Here is a 21,621-nt window from a genome sequence, read left to right as displayed (position 1 = left end):
GAACTGCAAGGGAGCAGAACCCGATCGCGTTGCAATTTGCCAATAAGCAAAAATTCTTCATCAAGGTGCAGGTACCCCCAACCAAACACTTCTGGTTTTGTGCCTTCATTTACTTTGGGTCTAGGAAGTACCACTTACTGTTCAGATTCACAGGTGTTTCAAACAACTCGAACAACAACCCTCACCCCCCCCCCCCCATAATAGGCATCTCTCTAGTTCTGGCAGATAGCTCTCTTGACTGATAGACCTTACACCCATGCTATCCAGCCCCAGCATTGATTTCTCCTTAATGAGGATCTGCTTAGGATGGGGGTGAACCAAACTACTGTATGGTTGCGAGAACGCGTGCAATGCTTTTGCAGGCTCAGTCAGGGGTGCTGCTGGCCCTCGGGGGCAAAGAGGGAAAGCCAGATTGGTGGAAAGCACCAGCGAGTTTGCTAGGTTCCCCCCTGCTTTGCCGCTATAATCCCATATGTGCTTCTAGTCTCGCTCTTTCCTCAACAGTACACCACGAGTCCAGGCTCCTGTCCTGCTTTAGCTAACACTGCGTGGGAGGCTCGATATGGCAGGCACTCATCTCCGAGCCAATCCCCCCGGAGAGCCGCCGACACTCCTGCTGCGGAAGGCATCTCTCCAGAGCAGCGGGGTCTGCCTTTAAAGCCACGTGCAGGCTAGAAGCGGGCGCGGAGAGGCCGCGAATGCAGCAGCCAGCGGCTGGGACGGGGGGAGCTGTCTCTTCCCAGCTATTGGGGCTGGAAGAAAAACTTGTAGGCTCAGTGGGAGGGAGAGCAATTTCTCGGCCGCTCAGTGGCTGTCTGTGAGATCACCCCGAGGCGCAGGACCCCGGCCTGGGACCCTGCTCAGCGCTGGGGATGGGGCGGGTGTTGGCTGTGGACTCTCAGCTGCTGCTGCTGCTGCTGCTGCGGGGAGGGAGCCTGGCAAGCGCAGCTCAGGAGGAGGCTCCGCGGGCCGGGGCTTTTCGCTGACCCCTCCCCAGCGTGCCGGGATCGGCAGCGCCAGCGAGCAGCAGGGAGCTGCCCCGGCCGGAGCGCGCAGAGCAGCCGCCCAGGCGGGGCCAGGGGGCAGCGCGCCCGATCGCGTTGCAATAACCCGGCCCTAGTCCCTTGGCGAGAGGAGGCAAAGGGGGCTTCGGCCTCTGCCTGCTGCCGCCGGGAGACTCCCAGCAGCCGCCCCCAGCATCCCGCCCCCGCGGGATCCGGAGAGAGGAAGCCGAGGCCGGGGGAGCGGAACTCGCGACCCTCCCCCGCGCGGAGTCCCGGGCGCAGAGGAGCCGGCGGGGCGGGAGCGGGGAGCGGGGAGGGCTGCCTGCCTGGAGGCGCCTCCTCGAGCTGCTGCGTGGGGAAGGAGCCAAGGCGCAGCAAGAGCTGAGTGTGCAGGGAGCGCCCGGGATCGGACTGCAAAGGGCGCTGCCTCCTGCCTTGGCCACGCGGCTGCCGGGCGCCGCGCAAAGTGCAAGAAAGTCGGGGAAAGTTACTGCCCGTCGAGGTCTCTCCGCCGTGCCGCTGCCTGCCGGGCGTGTGACACGCAGCACCGCTGCAGCGGGAGGAGGGCAGGGCTGGGACCTCCCTCCCTCCGGCGCAGGAGGAGACTCAGCCCGTGCTTTTTGCGGGCTGGGTCGCATCGCACCCCCCATCCCCTTGATTTGCAACCCGCCCCCCAGCTACCGTTGGGTTCCCCAGCAGCGGGAGGAGGCTGCTCCCCGCCGGGGTATGTGCGGGCAGCGGCGGGATGGCCTCGGCCGTGTTTGAGGGCACCTCTCTGGTGAACATGTACGTGAGGGGCTGCTGGGTGAACGGCATCCGGAGACTCATCATCAATCGGCGCGGGGACGAGGAGGAGTTCTTCGAGATCCGCACCGAGTGGTCGGACCGGAACGTGCTCTACTTGCACCGGAGCTACTCGGACCTGGGCCGCCTCTTCAAGAGGCTGCTGGACTCCTTCCCGGAGGATCGCCCCGAGCTCTCACAGTCCCCCCTGCTCCAAGGTTTGGGCAGCTTCTGGCTTCCTTCCTATTGCCTAAGACCCTGCTCCTGGCTTGGGGTGTTACGCCCTGGAGAGGGTGGGGAGAGGGAGCGGAGTTGCTGGGGAGAGTCAGGCTCTGTTGTTGCCTGTGTGGGTTGGAGTCGTGTTCCTGGAGCGATTGACAGGCTACAGAACGAGTGGGGGAGGAAAGGGTTAAACGCCATATAACGCGCTGGGTTCTCCACTGTGCAACTTACAGCTGTGTCCAGTGGCTGCGGAATACCGCCTGGTAACCCTTCATACAAGGCAGTGGAGAGAATCTGCGCCAGAGGTTGGGCCCAGATTGCCGGGAAACCGAACTCAGTCATCATGCTCCACATAGGCACGAGCACCAAATTCGGATGCACCCTGTGGATGTAATTGCAGAGAGGGTGCTTAGAATACTGTCCCACCCCCTCTTGGGCCAAGTGAGCCTAATTGACATAATCTGTGTTTACTGCTCCATCCGCACTGATTTAACACCTCCCCACCCCTGCCCGAGACACTCTGAGGGATGCGGGGGCTTTTGGGGTGGTATGGGGGAAACACGGGTATTGAAAGTGGGAAGTCTGCAGCTCTTCACAGTCAATAGAGCAGACTTATAGGGCTAATAATAGGGGGGAAAGTCCAGACTTTGTGTATATTTTCCCATGAGAACATGGAAGTTTGCTGCTGCTATCTCTCTTTAAGCATCCTATGCTGGGCCCCAGTGCAGGGTGATGGAGAGTTAAATTCTGAGGCTTGATTCTCTGCTCCTTTGTACCAGTGTAGTTCTACTGACTTCAATGGAGTTGCTTCTGATTCTCACCTGTGTGAGAAAAGACATGGTCCTTGAGGTTGGAGGTAGCATCAGAGAGTTTTCCCCATGCTAAGGTGGTTAAAATATCATTTTTTTTCTAGAGTAATTCAAAGTGAAATATGTCTTGCAGGCATAGTGACTCTGTCAGTCACTCAAGCCTCCTGCTTTCTTTACTCCTGCCAAGTCTCCATCTATTTGTGTTGTCATTTTGTCCTGTTAAAAATATCTGGAATATATTCTTCTGCCCCGCCCCTTTCCCCCTGATTCCTGTGCTGTATTCTAGGCTCATGGGAAATTGCTTCTCTTTCTGTTTCTGAAAATGTAGAGTTGCTCATTTTAGTTCATCTTGTTTCCCCTCCTCATCCTTTCTCAGCTGACACTGAGGGAGGAAGGAATGCTTCCTGACAGTCTTGGCACTGAGTGCCCCCTGCAGTCAACTGGGGAACCTTGCTGTATAAAAGCTGAAAACCCTTGAGCTGGCTGCCAAGTCTAAGGCCTACTGATTTGGGCACTCAATTTAACATACTTTGGGCCCGATTTTCAGTGGTGCTGAGCACCTATAGGCCCTATTGACTTGAGTTGGAGCTGTGAGTACTCAACACCTCTAAAAACCAGGCCCTAGTTGTCTCAAGTGAGGCCCTTCAAATCAGTGACCACTCTTGCAAAATATTAGGCTTTAATTACATGTTTCAGAGGCCCCATTTGTGCTTTTTCACTCCCACTGAAATGCCAATGCCCCAACTCGATGGTCCCACGGAGCATGAACTATAACTGATGAATAGGTCAGGAAACCTCCTTAGCACATTAGGAGATTTAATTCCTGTGCAAGGCTTGGGTCCTGCAGCCCTCACTTCTGTGAGTAATCTTTCCCACATAAATTGTCATCCTGATTTCAGTAGGCTTCCACAGTGAATGACGTGCATGAGGAGCGGGTGGAAGAATTGAGCCCTAATACTACAGTCATTGGGAGCGTCTATCTCCCTACATTATTTTTAATGCTGACAATTCTATGATTTGGGGGTTAAGATATTTTAAATCTCAAGAACTGGCTAATGATGGAAACTATTTACAGTGAAACACGTGAATGTGATGGAATCAAAGACCTAAATTGTTTCTGAGTATTTGCAGTATGTAGCTGATAATTCCAGTTACAGTTAACCCACTTCTTAAAATGAAATTCTGTGAAAAATGACTGCGGTAATGAGGTATCACTGCATTTCTCTGTACAGTCTGTATTTCATATTTATTCACCAGAACTTGTGCATGTCTGGCCACATATACAGGCAAATCTTCTTTAACTAAATGATACTTTGGATTTAAGCAGGGGATTTTATAATGTGTTTGGTATACATAGGGGGTATGACCCCATTTTAGATACACTTTTTGGATCTCAGGTTTCTGCATGTAGCATTTTAAAGAAGAATCACATTTTTCCATAAATTTCAATATATTTAACCCAGTAGAAAGTCACACAGTTTCTAGGCATTAGCACTGAGTTAGATAGATGGTTGATCCTAGCTTTTCCAAAAGTGCCTGGCAGAGTTTTATTTGCATCTTCAATCTTTATGGAAGCAGTGAAAGCATTGTGAGTCAAATTTGCATTGCAGAGCAGGAATTGGAAGTACTTCTGGTTACAGTAGATACATTTAAGTAGCATCAGAAGAATTAGATTATCCTATCATTTATATACACTTTGTCAAACTATGTTATATAAAAGTTAAGGGATATTTTCAAGTAGCAGACACCTAAAAATTGAGCTAAAATAGTTTGATCTTAAAAATGGTTATTAATTTGTAGGCTTAAAAATGTCCACTTTTCAGCTGCAGAAATTTTAGAAAGAGATGGTAGACCACTCCTTTCGTGGGACTATAAATACTTGTGGGTTCAAAACAAAGCTAACATTCTGTGCTGGTATGTTCCTCTTTGCGCAGTAACAGCAAATTGTAGTGACACCCCCCCCCCCCATCCACTATTTCCTGAACTGTACAGCATTAATGATGCTTATGCAAAAATAAGGTAACGGGGAAAAAAGACCCATATTGGCCGCTGTTGCACTAGGAATACTAAAAAAAGAGGTGGGGAGAATACTGGAGAAATACATATTTTAAATCTTTAAGAAGGAGTTGCAAGCTGATTGTGGTTTGTTTTGAGATTAGAGTTCTGTAGCTCAGGGCTTGTCCACACTTACAGATATGCAGCAGCACAGGTGGAGCTGCCCTGCTGTAGCGCTTAGTGAAGTCACTGCCTATGCTGATGGGAGAGCTGCTCCCGTTGGCATAGGCACTCCACTTCCTCAAGAGGTGGTAGCTATATTGACAGGAAAATCCACACCCCTGAGCAACATAGTTATACTGACACAAATTTGAAGTGTAGACCAGTGTTTTGCCTTCTGAAGTCTGTTACATGTAAATCTATTTCAGTCTGAAGAAATATCATTGACCCTTGCACAGGGCATCTGTGCAAATGAACCGATCTGGTATAAATGCATGCTTCTGTACTGCAACAAGGATTCCCTAGATAGAAAGTCTTGATCATGTGCTTGGTACCAGGGTACATGGTCTTGGGAGATCTCTTCTCATTGGGGGTCAGGCTATAATATTACACCAAGCATGCTTTTCATTATGAACTTTGCAGCATTTGGACCTGCAAAACCCCAGGATCCTGAGCCCTTCCTAGTGGTGCTCAATGCCATGAGCTGCTGTGTTAATATATCTTAACTTTTCCAGTGACTTTGTGCCCTAATGGGGGCGGGTACCAGCACACCCAGCAAAAATTCTGACTGAAAAAGCAAGTCGAGAGTAGTATTAATTTGTATTCCTTTAGACCAGAGTTTCCATGAAAGCATAAATGTTCCTGCCACTTTAATGTGAACTGAGGGTTATCAGAATCTTGCAAAGATCAGACTTTATGAGCCATGTTGTACCCTTAGGTGGTGTGGTACCTGCATAGGAAACGGAATTTAATGAGGTTCCTCTCATGCAGTTTTGTCTGTATTCTTCTGCTGTGTGGGAGACAGGGGAACGGTTCTCCTCCATCCACAGAAGAAAGGCAGGGTCTGGTCCATAAGGCTCACAAAATCCACCAAGGGCACAAGACCATCTACATCAGGGGTTGTCAAACTGGGTGTCAGGACCCCTCAGGGAGTTGTGAGGTTATTACATTGGGTGGGTCACGAGCTGTCAGCCTCCACCCCAAACCCTGCTTTGCCTCCAGCATTTATAATGGTGTTAAATATATTTAAAGGTGTTTTTAATTGATAAGGGGGGTCACACTCAGAGGCTTGCTATGTGAAAGGGGTCACCAGTACAAAAGTTTGAGAACCACTGATTACATGTTCCAGTGGAATTGCATTGGCATGGTCTCCCCTGATTACAACTATGCCAGGACAGGGGCATTCTCACCAGAGGGATTAGAGATTAGGGATTATCACATTTTATTAGCCGCCAGCTTTATTTCATTTCACATGCCCTGGCAGTTCCAGAGAAAGTGTGTGCAGGGAGGGAGAGGAATGCTGCTATGGGGATAGCTGATCACCTTCCCCTTTCTGTATAGGGAGTGGGGAGGTCTACACATACAGAGTATCAGTCTCTTGTACTATAGTACAAGTAGTATACACAGTATAAGCAATAAGACTTCATGGGAAAGTATACTTGATACCTGGATATCTGGAATGCATAATGAGGCTAAAGGCCAAGTACGCTCATCAGCATGAGGTGTGAGTGTCTAGGACAGCTGTACTCCTTATTACAGTGATGCTTTTGTAAAACGTTTTTCTTACACATTAATAGTAAGCTGGCTAACAAGTCTGTTTCCATGCTGTTTGCCACTCTCTGCAGGGGCATAAATTTTGTCTTCTAATCAGATTCCTGTTCTTATAATGACAGACAATCTTCATTCTCATGATTCATTATGATGTCACCAGAATCTTCATAGTATTTTCTTTGGGTGTCTGAAGTGCACCTATCCCTTACTCTAAGCGCCTGCACAAACAATACAATATAAAAGTGCAGACTGGCTCAATAAGTGCAGTCTTATTACTCACAGACATACACAGTACTTTACAATTCTTGTCATTACCACTCTACATTCTGCTTACATCTATTCAAAATTACCTCCTCTGTAAAAATTGGTGAGGAAGACAGCAAAAAGGATTAGGGGGCTGACATAAAAATGATCAATTCACTCTAAAGAGATCCAGAAATAATCGTACTAGATCAAATTAATAAAGTAAAATAGAGAAAATGAGGTACAAATCTGTCATAGAATGAACGAGAAGTGGCTACTGCCTGGAAAATAATATTGAGTAGTTAGAGACTTCTTCAAGCACAATCCTTCACCCATTAAGTCAAAAGCAAACCTCCCACTGAATTCAGCGAGTGCAGGAGCCAGCCCCTAGTGCAGGGATCGGCAACCTTTGGCACATTGGCCGCAGTTCACTGTCCCAGGTTAATGGGGGCGGGAAGAAGTGGTGGCCAGCACATCCCTCAACCTGTGCCACTTCCTGAAGCCCCCATTGCTCTGGAGCAGTGAACCGCAGCCAGTGGGAGCCACAATTGGCCAAACCTGCGGACACGTCAGGTAAACGAAACGGCCCATCCTGCCAGGGGCCTTATCCTGGTGGGCCATGTGCCAAAGGTTGCTGATCCCTGCCCTAGTGCTTCTTGATCAATCTAAATTTTATCTCCTAAGCACAATCTCACTGAAGCCAGTGATAAATTTGGCCGTTTGAGTGATTATGTATTTTCTGGGAATCCTAATGGAGTGGAACTGTAACACTTTTATACACTCTAGTGCTGTTTTCCTGGGCCAAATTCTGCTTCCAGAAACTCTGCCCTCACAGACTTCAGAATTTGATCCTTGTATTTATAAACTCTTAACATGTGCTAATAACTTTATGAAGGTTCATGTTCCCAGTGTAGAGACACCTGGATGGTAAGCATGAAAGCTCAAATGCACTGCCAGAATGGCCATTCACATTATGGCTGTGTGTAGTGCCTGAACCTCAGGGGTGAAAGTAACTTAAAGGACTTACCGGTATGCTGGAGTCTTGAGCAGGGGGCATGGCCTCAACTGGAGGGGTGTGGCCTCAATGGGAAGAGGCAGGGCCTTTAAATCACCAACCGAACCCCGAGGCTCCTGGCCACCTCTGCTACCCAGGGGCTCCGGCAGCAGGGCTCTGGTGGCAATGTAAAGGGCCCAGAGCTCCGGCCGCTGCCGGGAGCCCCAGGCCATTTAAATCGCCGCCTGGGGAAGCCAGTACGCTGTACTGGACCGTACCAGCTTACTTTCACCTCTGCTGAACCTACACACACACTCTCAGTACACACAATCTCATCTGTCTCATAGGGCTGTTCTGCTGTATTTCTCTTTTCAGATTGCTTCTCTTCCGGCTGCTTCCTCCCCCACCCCCGTCCCATCTAGTCTGATTTTTCTCTTCCTTTCTTCGTCAGTCTTTCCCAGGCTGTTTGTCCCCGTCATGTCTCACTTTGCTTGGCCTACTTTCTGTTTCCTTTCTTCCTCTTCACATTTTTCTCTGTCCTTCACGAGAATGTTGGTGTCACCAATAATTAATTATCTGTGGCACATCAGAGCTTTCCTATCCTCCTCCACATTATCTCCTGAAACACAACTTCTGTTTCATGCTGGATCATCTCTGCCTTCCTCCCCTGTTACATCAGTGAATGGGAAAGAGATGCTCAGCTGCTTCTGTGTCACATCTGCAGTGCACCAGGAAGGACTGAGGGCTGCATGATCTGGACTACACGCACTAGAAGACTGTCACATTTTGCTGCACTTTCTGTACCCGTAACCTACTGTGTTATGTGTGCTCTCTTATACACTGTTTACAAGACCATCTGGGAGTTTAATATATGTGTGAAGGGAGCATTACAGAGGCAATTTAGCAGTTTCCAAAGACAGCAGCTGTTACAGTACTGTGACAATACGGATAAATACACTGCATCTATTGTGCCCCATTTCACTGTTGACAATGTCAATAGCTCATTAACAGAGTTCAGAACTTCAGTCTGGTGGACAAAAGGGAACAGATCTTCATTTTCAGGCTTCTAGCAGTGTAGTCCGACTGAAATTCAGTTTTTTTATTTGCCTTAGTGGTCTTTAGATTCAGCTCTTCCAGGATGGCATTGGTTGCATACGATTGCTAAGGACCTTTTAGTGAAAGGACACATTTTTTCATTTGCTTCTCAGTCTCCTTTACAAGTTTTACTTGGTTATAGGTAAATCCATTGAAACCAGCTGATGTTCACCAAATCATTCAACAGTGTGGTCCAGTGATGGCAAAAATGAATGGTTCATCTGTAATGTTATAAGATGAAACTTGCTGGTTTCATAACAAAGCCATCCAAAAATCTGGAGTACATGATGAATTAATAAAATTTGTCAGTTTGGGGTTTTTTTGGTCTATGTTCCATGCTGAATTTCTGAGTTTGTATGAATTCAGTGCTAAAAGAGATAGCAGGGACTTCCATTTTAATGCCAAACTCAGTTCATTTCATTTCCTCTTCCTCCCATCACTTTTCCCTCACTTAATTTTGTCTTTTGTGTTCTGTCTTATACCATGTTTCTTACCTGACACCCTGTCTGCAAGATCACCAGGGCTGGGACTGTTCTCTTTGCTTGTGACAGTAAAGCCCTGAACACCTAGACTGGTGTTTGTAGGCGCTATCATAATAAATGGTAATGTTGGTATGAATGTATGTAAAAAGCCAGTGAGTTGAGAGACCAGAGTTCTCTGCCTTTAACCTCCTTGGGCTGTGCATGTGTGCGCAAACAGTTGAGTTAAATATAGAATGAAATAAAAAAACCCACCTTTTTTACTCCTGAATTCCTGTTTTGGGGAATTTGTCAGGCTGTTGTTTGAAAGGAATACTGCTAGGTGCTATAACTTACCTCTGCATAATCTGACCTATGGATCTTAAAATAAGAAACCTGTTGTATCAGGATTAAATTTGTGCGCTAAGGCCCAGATTTTTACAGGTATTTATCTGCCTAAAGATGAACATTTTGAAAATCTCACTAAGGACCTAACTCTCCATGCATAATGCTAAATACCTTTACAAATCTGGCCCTAAATGCTCCCAAGCAAGAACTCTGTTCAGAATGTAACCAATTTAAAACAATGTTTTTTTCACACTGCCAACATCCAGCCCCCAGCACAGCTTGCCAGCTTCTCCCCAAGAAACGCCCCCAGAATGAGCAACGTTGGTGACATCACATGAAAATGAAACCCTTGGAGCACAGAGGTGACCTCTAAAACCTGGATTATTCTCTCCAGAATTAATGCATGGACTGAACCCTCCATGTGTGGATTTCCCCAGCTCCCTGAAGATAGCGGGAAAGTGCTGCCTTTGTGACGCCATCCCCAGCCCCCTGCATGGATAGTGTGGCAGAATTGAAGACGAGGTGTCACAGGAGAGGTGCTGCTCTCATAAGAACTTGGGACAACATTTCTCAAATGTAGCCATCGTGGCTGCATGCGGCCACTAGGGGCTTTTTGTGTGGCCACAACAGCCTCCTGGGTAGTGATGGGAGCAGGGGACGCATCGGCCCCTTCTCCTCCCTCCTTGTTGCTCCTGGATGTGCCGCCCTGCACCGCTTCTGGAAAGAGGTGGGGCACAACGCTGCAGGAGCAGGGGAGTTCTTGACCCACCATTGCCTCTGGCTTCTGCTGTCTCCCTCCCCCGCATCCAAGAGTTAATAGGTCCTGGGGCTTGCTGAGAAAAGTGAAATTAACAAACATGCAGGTATCACTTCACAGCAGACTTACTAGCTATCTGTGAAAAGTGATACTTGTCTATTTATTAATATACGGTATCACTTTTCATAGCCTCCCAGGTAGCTACTAAGTTGCTGTGATATTAACAAATATACAAATATTCACAGCAAGCCCCAGGACCCGCTAAGCCGGGGTCTCAAACTCCTGGCCTGCGGACCATCTGCGGCCCGCGAGCCTCCCCAGTGTTGCCCGCGGGACTCCAGCAGTTTCGGGACCGGGCTTTCCCTTGGCCCCACCTGCTGGCCCCGGGAGATCCCCCCTCAGGTGCCCCGGCAGCGGAGCTGAGTGGAGTCTGCCTGGTCACTCCAGTCGCTGCTGGATCCTCCCAGTGGCCCAGGGGTGGGGCTGTGCCTCTGCGCGCTGCCCCCGCCCCGAGTGCCCCTGCGGCCAATGGGACGCTGTGGGGGCAGTGCCTGGGGACAGAAGCACACGGAGGCCCCCCGGCCTGCCCCGTCTTGGAGCCCCAGGCAAGCGCCGCACCCCCTCCCCCCTCCCAGAGCCTGCACCCCCACCCCCTCACCGCATGTCCCTTCCCGCCTCCAAACTCCCAGAGCCTGCACCCCCTTCCCACATTCCCCCCACCCACAAACTCCCTCCCAGAGCCTGCGCCCGACCCCACACCTCCCCAGCCCCCAAAATCCCTCCCAGAACCTGCAGCCCCTCCCCACATCACCCCGCCCCCAAACTCCCTTCCAGAGCCTGCACCCCCACACACACCCCAGCCCCCAAACTCCATCCCAAAGCCTGCACCCCAGACCCCTTCCCCCACCCAAACTCCCTCCCAGAGCCCAACCACTCACCCCTTCTGCACCCAAACTCCCTCCCAGAGCCTGCACCCCAATCCCCTACCCCAGACCTCCTCCCCCACCCAAACTCCCTCCAAGAGCCTTAGGCAGGTGCGGGCAGAGTTTTTGGGGGGCGGATTCTGGGCAGCGTGAGTGACATTGGCCCACTGGGAGGATTTGAGGACTGGCACTGGCCCTACGGTAAATTGAGTTTGAGACCCCTGCGCTAAGCCCTGGATGGGGAGGGGTGGCTATGGGGGAGGCCACATTATTTTTGTTGTTGAGTCTGCCAAAAAACCCTACAAATATACATTACAATGATTTGGATGTGAATCTGTGCATATTTAATTGTTTTTCCTAAAGTTAATTAAGTATTTTAAGAAAAAAGTGTCAGTGCGGCCACCAGTGAGAGTTGGTGGCTGCACTCTGAGGCCACTAAAAAATTTGTTGCTAGAACCCCTGACATAGGATTTGCCACCCTGGATCAGACCATCTGTCCATTTAGTCCAGTATCCTGTCTGCAACAGTGGCCCGAACCAGCTGCTTCAGTGGATGGTGTAAAAAATCTGCAGTAGGCCAATGTGGGATAATCTGCCCTCCACATAGGTTTCATCTTGATCTCTAATAATTAGAGATTAGTTTAAACCCTGAAGCATGGAATTTAATATCCCTTCCTACATTTTTATTATCTTTAATTATAACAACTCTGGCTATTCTTGGTTAGCCATATAAATACCCAGCTCCCCCCGCACCCCCTTTTAAATCTTGCTATGTTCTTGGCCTCAATTATTTCCTATGACAAGCAGTTTCACAGCTTAATTGCTCCTTGTGTGAAAATGTATTTCCTTGTATCCGTTCTGAATTTCCCACCTTTTAATGTAATTGAATGTCCCTTTGTTCCTGTATAATTCTGTGCAGAAATGCGGAGGAGGGGTGGCAATAACAGCTGTAGACTGACTGTCTTATCTTCCTCTGAGTCCAGGCTGAGGTTGCTAATGCATGCCCTGCAGGTGGGGATTTGTAAGATCTAATTGCCTTCCATGCAATTGGTTGGGGGCTCAACCTCCAAAATTTGTGGTCCCTCAATCCCTTTCGATGTAGGAAAACTTTGCCAGTGTACGTACTCCATGGGACTGTCCACCTCTTGGTTTACCTTGCTCCCTCCTGTGGGTTTTCCCATGGGAGATTGCAGTCTGGGTCGAGGAGAGGAAGGTACAATGTGATTTATTTAATATGTAATAGTAATCACAGTACAACATCGCACACACTTTGCAGAAAGCATACACTTGCTTTGACCTCCATGCTCCAGTAAGGTTCCATGGTTAGTGAGTTAAACTTAAGAGCGGAAGGGGAGGATGAGGATCTCTATGCCAGTCCCTTCGCCCCTTACCCATGAGTTAGTCCCATTGGAGTCAATAGGGCTAATCTTGTGAGTAAGATGAACAGGATTTGGGACCTGTCTGAGATGTTGCCAACTTAAACATAGCTACATTTTTGGAAAACCAAAGACCTATTCATGGCATTATCTAAGGATGGTGTGTGAGACTTACAACTCTTATGTATGTATGTAGCTATTTTGCCTTGGAAGTCAATAGATCTTTTTATAAGTGATTCATTATGTACATTTCTCATCAACAGTGCATGTGATATAGTGAGCTGGGCACCATTGAGTGAAGTTCCTCCCCCTATCAGTTAAAAACATGCAAATGAATCAAATAAATGCTTTGCTATGTATGTGTGTTACATAGAAGTTCAGCAGTGTGCAAGTTTAGGTGTATGGACATTAAAATATGGTAATTATTCACATTTTAGTAACATTTGTATATAACTGAAGGTTTTGTGGTGGGGAGAAGAAGCCCATGGAAATCCAGTTTAGCTTAAGAACGATAAAGATGGGCGTTCACAGCATTTAAATCACTTGAAATGATAGTTATTTGTCCAAGCATAGTACACATAATAAGACAGCACAGCAAAGTTTCCAGGGAGGATCTAGCACATGCTTTCAATTAGAAGTCAGACTGCAGCAGAAGAAAAGGAGTGTGAGCAACATTTCTCCATGACCTCACTAGGATATTTCCCAGCTCTCAGCTAACCTACGTATGCATGACTAAACAAGTGAAAAATAGTACAGTTGGGTTCCAAGCTACAAGGCATCTTCTTCTGATTTATTTTCCTTTATTTAAGGGCTTCTGTCAGAACAAGGTTTCCAACTCTGTGTTAGCAGTGTAAATGGAGGACTTGGGTGAAATCCTGAAACCCTCTCGGCCAAAAGTTACTCTGACTGATCCTGCGAACTCTTATGCATGTGAGCAGTCCCATAAATTGCAGGATCGTGGCCTACAGTTACTGACAGTACTATGGCATGTCTTGTACCTGTTAATTTTTAAAATTATATAATGTGTGCAAATATTACAAATGAAATTATGCTGGCTTCAGTTTACATGTAAAACCATTTGGGTATTTTCCACATATTTAGAATGCAGATGTATAAAGCAGAGGGGCCTGTACCTAGCTGAATTCATAGTGACTAATGGTATAAGATCAGCAGCTTTAGGCTGCATGTTTGTAGTGAGTGAGAACGTTTATAGCGATTTATTCATGCATATATAGTCCTTATTCATGCATGTGGGCAAAGCCTTCCTGGAGCTCTCTCTCTGGCAGTGCTGATTTGCATGATCCTAAAAGCAGACCCATGTGCTAATCATACAGTCTGGCCACAAATTGGTACTTGTCAGTCACTGAGAGGAAGCATTATTTTCAGAGGTAACAAGTGAGCATGGATGGCTCTTGCAGGCTTTCGGTAAAAAAGCAAAAGGGTAGGAGTTTTCGCTGCCTCTCATCACTCCTAATCTCCTTCGTCCCCACTCTGCTTCTTTTCTTCTGTTACATTGTTTAAGGTTTTAATAAAAATGTTTTTTTATTGTGCTAAAAGCTATAAAGCCTTCTGTTCCCGTTTCTGGTAGGTTTTTGTTTTTTGTATTTGGTCCGTAGCTGATTCTTTTCCATGATCTAGAGGTTAGAAACATGTACTAGAGGTGAAATCTCTTGCTTATGATGGAAAATCTTGGTGGATGCATGGAGCTGTAGAACCCCCTACTGGGTGGCCTGTGAAATTCCAGAGACTAAAAATCTCATCTGCCATTTCTGATGAAAGAATAGGTCAGGGGTCGGCAACCTTTCAGAAGTGGTGTGCTGAATCTTCATTTCTTCACTCTAATTTAAGGTTTTGCGTGCCGGTAGTACATTTTAACGTTTTTAGAAGATCTCTTTCTATAAGTCTATAATATATAACTAAACTATTGTTGTATGTAAATAAATAAGGTTTTTAAAATGTTTAAGAAACAATATTTAAAATTAAATTAAAATGCAGAGCCCCCCAGACCGGTGGCCAGGACTCGGGCAGTGTGAGTGCCACTGAAAATCAGCTTGCATGCCATAGGTTGCCTACCCCTGGAATAGGCCATTGTAGACAGAGAGAGCTCTTACGTGGACAAATATTCTTCTCTAAGTAGTGATTCCTGCCAACCATCTCTTTAGGAAGATTAGAAGGTGTGTCAGTGTCTTGAATCTGCAACACTGGAGCCCAATGCTGAAAACCTTTACTTACACAAATAGTCTGTTCTCATGCAAGTAGTTCCATTGTGTCCAAGGATTTGCAGAAAGTTTTTATATAATGCTGTATGTCTGGCAGGAAAAAAAGATGAATGCCTATGTTAGAAATATTACTGGAGAAAATCAGATCCTGATATTGGAAATCAACAGATGCGAACTTATGTACTTGGTCATGTTAGGCGTAGAGATGGATAACCCGAGAAAGTTATTATGGAAGGAATGATTGTAGTGGGGGATGACCAACGAGGCAATGATGGATGGATAGTATATGGCAGATCACTGGAAGGTCAGCTGCTCAGCCCTTGAAATTAGCAATGGATCGTGAAGGCTACAGAAAATTCTGCTATGATGTCACTAATGTTAAGACAGGAATACATGGATTTATTTACTTACCTACTTAGTAAAAGCCAGGCAAACAGTACAGTGCCACTTTGCATATAGAATCATTGGCCCCATGTCAAAGCACAGGTGGGGCTGGCCTGGAATAAAGAGCTGGCAAAATGGGCTACCAAGCAACTAGAAAGACGTAGAAAATGAGGCTATATCTATATGTTGGTCCAACTTCCCAATAACCCTATTCACCTACATTGTAGTAAGATGGAATCTCTGTAGGTGCCTATTAGTTACAAAATTCAGAGCTAGATCAAGTTTCTGAGCACCCCAATATTAAGGGCTGCTGGTTTTGCTATGTCTACTTTCTTTAGGCCCAATCCAACTCCCTTTAAAGTCCATAGAAATACTCGCATTGATTTCAGTGGGAGTTGACTCGGGCTCTGGGCAAGGAACCTCTTCCTTCCTTGAGCATGGAAGAAATAGGGGAAGTTACAGTGTGCCTAATGGATTTGTGTAGAATATAGCAGAATGTGACAACACATCCAACATCCTATTGGTCCATCCTTGGCAATCCTCTGCTCTGCCGTGGATGATGTAAATTTGGGGCCCACTGCCAGTAGTAGTTGCTGTTGAGATAGTCTGTAACCTTTTTTTTAACTAAAGCTGTACTTTAAGGACCATTGCCAGCCTAAACTCACACTTCTGCCTGGAAGTTACGTATGTGCCAGTGCTACAAGCAACACCTAAAATAAGGCTGTGTAGACACTACTACTTATGTCGGTATAACTTATGTCACTCAGGGGTGTGAATAAGCCGCCCCCCTGTGCGATGTAAGTTATACCGATCTAAGTGCCAGTGTGGACAGTGCTGTGTTGGCGGGAGAGAGCTTCTCCCGCCACCGTAGCTACCACTGCGTGCAGGGGCCAGATTAATTAAATCGATGGGAGAGCTCTCTCCTATCAGATTAGAGTATCTGCACTAGCAGTGCTGCGGTGCCACAGCCGCACCGCTTTAAACTGTGTAGTGTAGCCACAGCCTAAAATAACAATGCCAGAGAGAGATTGAAAGTTTTCTATATTTTTGTCCTTAGTTTGTTCGTTTTGTATGTTTGACAGTCTTGTATGGGTCTTTCACACAGAAACAAGGGGATTAAAACTTTTTTTAAAAACAGGAAAATATGAGTGTAAAACCACAAAAATTAACAGAGTGCTCAAGGACAGGGTTCTACCTCAAACTATTTTACACGTTTTTGTTGTCTGCTTTTAAAAGATTCACCCAGGTTTTTCAGTTTGCTGGATTTTTTTCTGCAGCAGCGTTTAGGACTGCCTCATTTCCCAACAATGAGGTCTGTTAGGTTGTGAAAAAAATCTCTCAAATATTATGGTGGAAAACTCTTATTTTGAGACATTTAAAACAGAGACAAAGCACTCTAAATATATTGCACTGACTGGATATTAAGATGGTGTAGAGGACCTAATGTCTTTTTCCATCTTGATCGTTTCTATGGCTGTGTGATAACGTTCATGGTGGATGATTACCATGACAGTTGTAGCAAAAGCCACTTGTCCTGCAGTCTAGCTGTTTACAAATAGGGTTTTGAAAATCTTCCTTTGATTATTGCTCTTGTACCGTATTACGTTCAAAGAAATATGAGACTGCTCTCAAAGAGCTTTGTTTAGCTTGTGTTTGATTCTTTCCTCTTCTCTTGTGTGGGTATTTTCTTTTCCACTCTTCTTTGAGAAATAAAGATGGATCATGGCTCTAGAAAGAGGATTTGGGGTTTTTTGATTTAATATCCCACCCTGTGTTCCAACACAACAACACTCTGAAATTAAGTTAGGGGAGCTACATCTGAACAATGGGTCATCATCTCCTGAGGTAAAAGACGTGTATCAATTAGGCATGCTGTTTGATGCCTTTCCACATATTCTTGAGCAAACTAGATCTGTCTACTACATATAGACGTCCACTTGCATGTTTTGTATTTTCATTCTTGCTTACAATGTGTTTACCTTGTTTCTAGGACTAATCACAATAAAAGAGGCCCGTGATATAGAAGCCAGGCTTAATGAAGTGGAGAAGCTTCTGAAGATTATTATAAATATGCCTTGGAAAGTAAGTATGCTAAGTACCACCTTACTGAACTTCAGACCTGGTGGATAGTAACTTGCCCTCTTCATTTAGATGGGAAGGCATGGGGCTGTTTGAGCTTTTGCAGAGGCAGAAGGAGTTGTTCAAGATTCTGCATATCATCCCACCCTGTATCTCAACCCTCATAGTACCCTACCCCTTGTTTCTACCCCTGCTGCCTTTGCTCCTAAGCAGCCCTTTGGTATCCTTCTTTTACCCAGAGGACCCTGCTTTTCCTAGTGCACCAAACTATCACCCTCTCTCCAGTCAGGTACATCCCTCATTTCAACACAAGTTCTTATCTGGAGCCTGTCAGAGTTAATCCATCTAAGTCAGTGATTCTGAACCTATTTACCATTGTGGGCCACATATGCAGCTCTCTCTGTTATGAGGGCTGAATCCACACAACATATATATACACTACCCGTGTGGTCCTAAGGATGTCACAGAGGCTGCAGCTGTGTGCTGATTGGACCACAAGCGGCCGGCAGGTTGAGAACCAATGATCTAAGTAATGTTCTGTTACATAACATTTACTACAAAGTGACCTGTGGCATTGCCATGACTATCATCTCCTTGTCTTTCAGGGTAATATATCTGACCTGCATGGTGTGTTGAATTGAGGGCCCAATCTTGTAATTAGATCCACATGAGCAGACTTCCACTGATTTCAGTGGGACTCTGTATGGCACAAGGGTCTACCTCTGTGTTTTCTGATTGCAGGACTGGGGCTGTAGATTGTAAGCTCAGTCAAGCAGGGACCGTGTATTTCCTTGTTTTTATTGCACGAGGCACACTGAAGGTGCTCAATGAATAATAATAATAATGGGTATTATTTATAGTCTTGCCACTGCTATCCCAGGCTTCTGAATGCCTTCCTTTTAATGTTATGAGGACTCTAGATTCAGTCCGCTTTTTAAATTGGACATGTCACTTAACCTCTCTTCCTTGGGTTGCCCATCTGTACAAAAGGTATTATAATATTTATCTCCATGATGAGGCTATGTTGAGGCTTGATTAATATATGCAAAACACTTAAAGATCCTTGGGACGATCTTGTAAAAGAGCAAGTGCTCTTGAAGTTCAACCACACATGCAGGAGTTGGGAGATGAGTTGCATTCTTGGTCATGGGACTGGCTTTGCTGTATAAATGGGGAAGTCACTGAACATATGTGCCTCAGTTTTCCCATCAATAAAATGGGGATAATGATACTTTGCAGTGATACAGAGAGTCAGATACTGAGCAATTTTATTCATTTTAAGTGCTTTGAGTTCTTCAAATGGAATGCAGCATGGAAATACAATGTATTTTTATTTTATATTTTCAGCCAACGTCCTATCATAAGATGGTGTAGCCAATAGACCATGTGCCAGACATGATCATTCTGCCTGACAGTCATATTGCTATATTTCAGTGTCTCAGATACTTACAAAGTGTGTAGTCAGGTCTGCTGTGTCAGTGTCTTTCCCAAGGAAACTAACTCATGAGCAAACAAAGCGCTTACTGGGGAAGAAAACTACTTGAGTAATTGGCAACCATGGTGATTGATAACCAATGTGAATGGTTGGTCATTTTGAAATCTGCAGATCATGGATCTGGTTGGCTACTTGTTCTTGTGTAGAGCAAAATGTACTGCACAGTAGTCAGTGGAGTTACACTAGTGAAAAGGAGTGCCAGCGAGAGGAGTTTCAGACTTCATGAGATTTTTGGCATGTCCAGATGAGTTCAGTGTAAGAGGTTCCCTCCCACCCTCCGCCACTGGACAAATAAGTTTGTTATAAGGAACATTAACTATATTTTATACAAAGTGCCTCGAAAATCACTGATGGGCAAGTAACAAAAAACAAAAATAAATGCATCCATTAAGTAGTCATAATTTATTAGACAAACCCTGAGAGGCACTGGGCATCTGGAATGCCTAATGTAGTCAATGGGAGTTGCATGTTGTCAATAGGAATTGCATGTATTCAGCATTTCTCAAGATTTGGCCCGGTAACAGGTGGGAGGTAGGGGGTAACAGGATAAACAAACCAAGCGGTGAGTCTGGGCCTTAAACTTTGAAAATATTTATTTCTTTGGTTCTTTTTCAGTATTCTAGATCTGAAGTTGTCCTTACCTTCTTTGAAAGATCTCCATTAGATCAAGTGTTAAAAAATGACAATGTCCATAAAATTCAACCAAGCTTTCAGAGTCCAGTTAAAATATCAGGTAAGAATTATTAGCTCGCTTGAATGCACACAAGAATTATTAAATTAAAATATTTGTCTGTTCTTTCCCTCCCCTCCCTCCTCAACATTTCAGAAGAAGCCCTTCGCCCCCCACTTTCCCCATTCTCTTGCCTTCTAATGTATAAAATATCATAAGGGCAAACATGCTATGCAGCAGAGCTATAGGGCATGTTGAGATGACTCCTTTGGGCATTATACGATCTTCAGACTCTTCTTTCCGCTGCTTGGAGTCCATTAGCCATTCCTTGAGAAGGCTGTGTCCTTGTGCTGTCTGTACTGTTGCATCGCAATGGAAAAACTGAGAGGACATGAACTAAATAAAGTATATTTCTATAACATGCAGAATGGTCACATTTTGTACTAAAGATGTATTTATAAATATTTTAAGAAGGGTTAATACGAGGTGAAAAGATGTAGAAGACATGAGTAATATATCTTACAGATAGTTGTGACTACATCAGTACAACAGAAGATTTCGTACATGATTATATGCCATGGTTCGGAGTAATCATTTGTTAGAGTTTATTAACCCTTTATAAATGATTTATAAATGTACCCTTAATATAAAGTATGACTGAGAAATTTAACAGCAAACCCACTTGTATAAACAATGGTGAAGAGCATCAAAAAATTTAAATGAAACGCAAGAGCAGGTGTAAGTGTGGAACAGTGATTCCATGTACAAATTCAGTCTCCTCTTCAGTGGAGGGTTTGTGTATCTATCTCTTCAGATATCTACTCGTATGCTTGAGGGAGAGAGGGAGGGTGTGAATCCATTTACTGTACCTAATCCTCCTTGACCGGGATGTGAGTCAAGTAGAGGTGGGTAAATTCGTTAATCTGAACAAAAAAAAAAGTAGGTTTTTCCTATATTGGTATATGACAGGTGTAAATGTATCCCGAGAGGGAGTAAATGCAAACACAGAAAATCAGTCATTTGTTCTTTATATCATCTTGCAAAATTTAGCTTGTTCAGGATCTATTTTTAGTCATTTTACTAATGTACAGAACAAACTGTGATAAAGATGTCTAGGCAGTTCTAATGGCAAAGATATGAATTTCTAGACAGGTTATGTATATGTTAATTAGAAATTACATATACCATTTCTGTGCACAGTTCTTGCATCAGTCACCCACTTAAATGCATGATGTGCTAAACTATATGCCATTTATTTTGCTTCTGTATACCTGAAAATGTTCTCTGAAAATACACTAAAGAGTATATTCAATGGGACTACATGTAGAGTAAGTTGCTACTTGGTGTCAGTAAGGGTGGCAGAATCTAGCCTTAAGACTAGATAATGTGAAACAAAGTGCTCTTAAACAATGTACTTTAAAAGAAAGTCTAGGAAAAATTGCAGTTTAAAATACCGGCAATTGACATACTGGGTCTGATTCCCTCGACACTTATACTGGTATAAATCAAGTATAACTCCATTGGAGCAGAACTGGTTAAACCCTGGAGAATCCATTTTTTTGTTTTTATAGGGTTTAAGGCTTGTTTTGTTCTCTGAAGAAAAATGTAGTTAAAGGCAATACTTAACAGTAACGTAGTCTGTGTGCATCTCGGCACGCGTGACATGATGGGTCCAAAAGCAGATGGAATGTGGTGATTAAGCAATAGTCTGGGCTCCATTCTGTTCTAGCTCTAAGAGTGAAGCCTGGACTAGCAGTGAGTAGATTCGGCAAGGCCTATGTGTAGAGGAGCTATGGAAACAATGGGACCTGAACAAGAATACATTTTTAAATCCCAAATTAACTCCTACAATTTATAGTCACGCCTGACTTGATTTGTTTTTTCCTCTGTCTGGGTATCCAAAAGCACTCTGTGGTAGTCAGTCTTATGGACTGACTGGCTGTTATAAATAATTTCAAAACAAAGCCCAGAGTATGATGTTTAGTTGACACAACTCTA

The 21,621-nt window shown here is 45.2% G+C and overlaps 1 protein-coding gene across 2 annotated transcripts in view; it reads left to right on the top strand.

Annotated features, from left to right (window-relative positions):
• Positions 1-641: 641 nt before the first annotated feature.
• The window catches only part of PXDC1 (PX domain containing 1), a 33,263-nt gene continuing 12,283 nt past the window's right edge, over positions 642-21,621 (top strand). Inside the window, exons 1-3 of one of the 2 annotated variants that reach the window (XM_039527541.1) lie at positions 642-2,005; positions 17,370-17,461; positions 19,569-19,686. In XM_039527541.1, the coding sequence (XP_039383475.1) occupies positions 1,750-2,005; positions 17,370-17,461; positions 19,569-19,686 (466 nt within the window). In that variant the 5' untranslated portion in view covers positions 642-1,749. The remainder of the gene's footprint in view (positions 2,006-17,369; positions 17,462-19,568; positions 19,687-21,621) is intronic. The other variant, XM_039527540.1, reaches the window with a different exon arrangement.

This window comes from Mauremys reevesii, linkage group 2 (assembly GCF_016161935.1).
Source record: "Mauremys reevesii isolate NIE-2019 linkage group 2, ASM1616193v1, whole genome shotgun sequence".
Classification (NCBI taxonomy): domain Eukaryota; kingdom Metazoa; phylum Chordata; order Testudines; family Geoemydidae; genus Mauremys; species Mauremys reevesii.
Note: the sequence above shows the minus strand (reverse complement) of the source record. Positions and strands in the feature narration are given on the sequence as shown.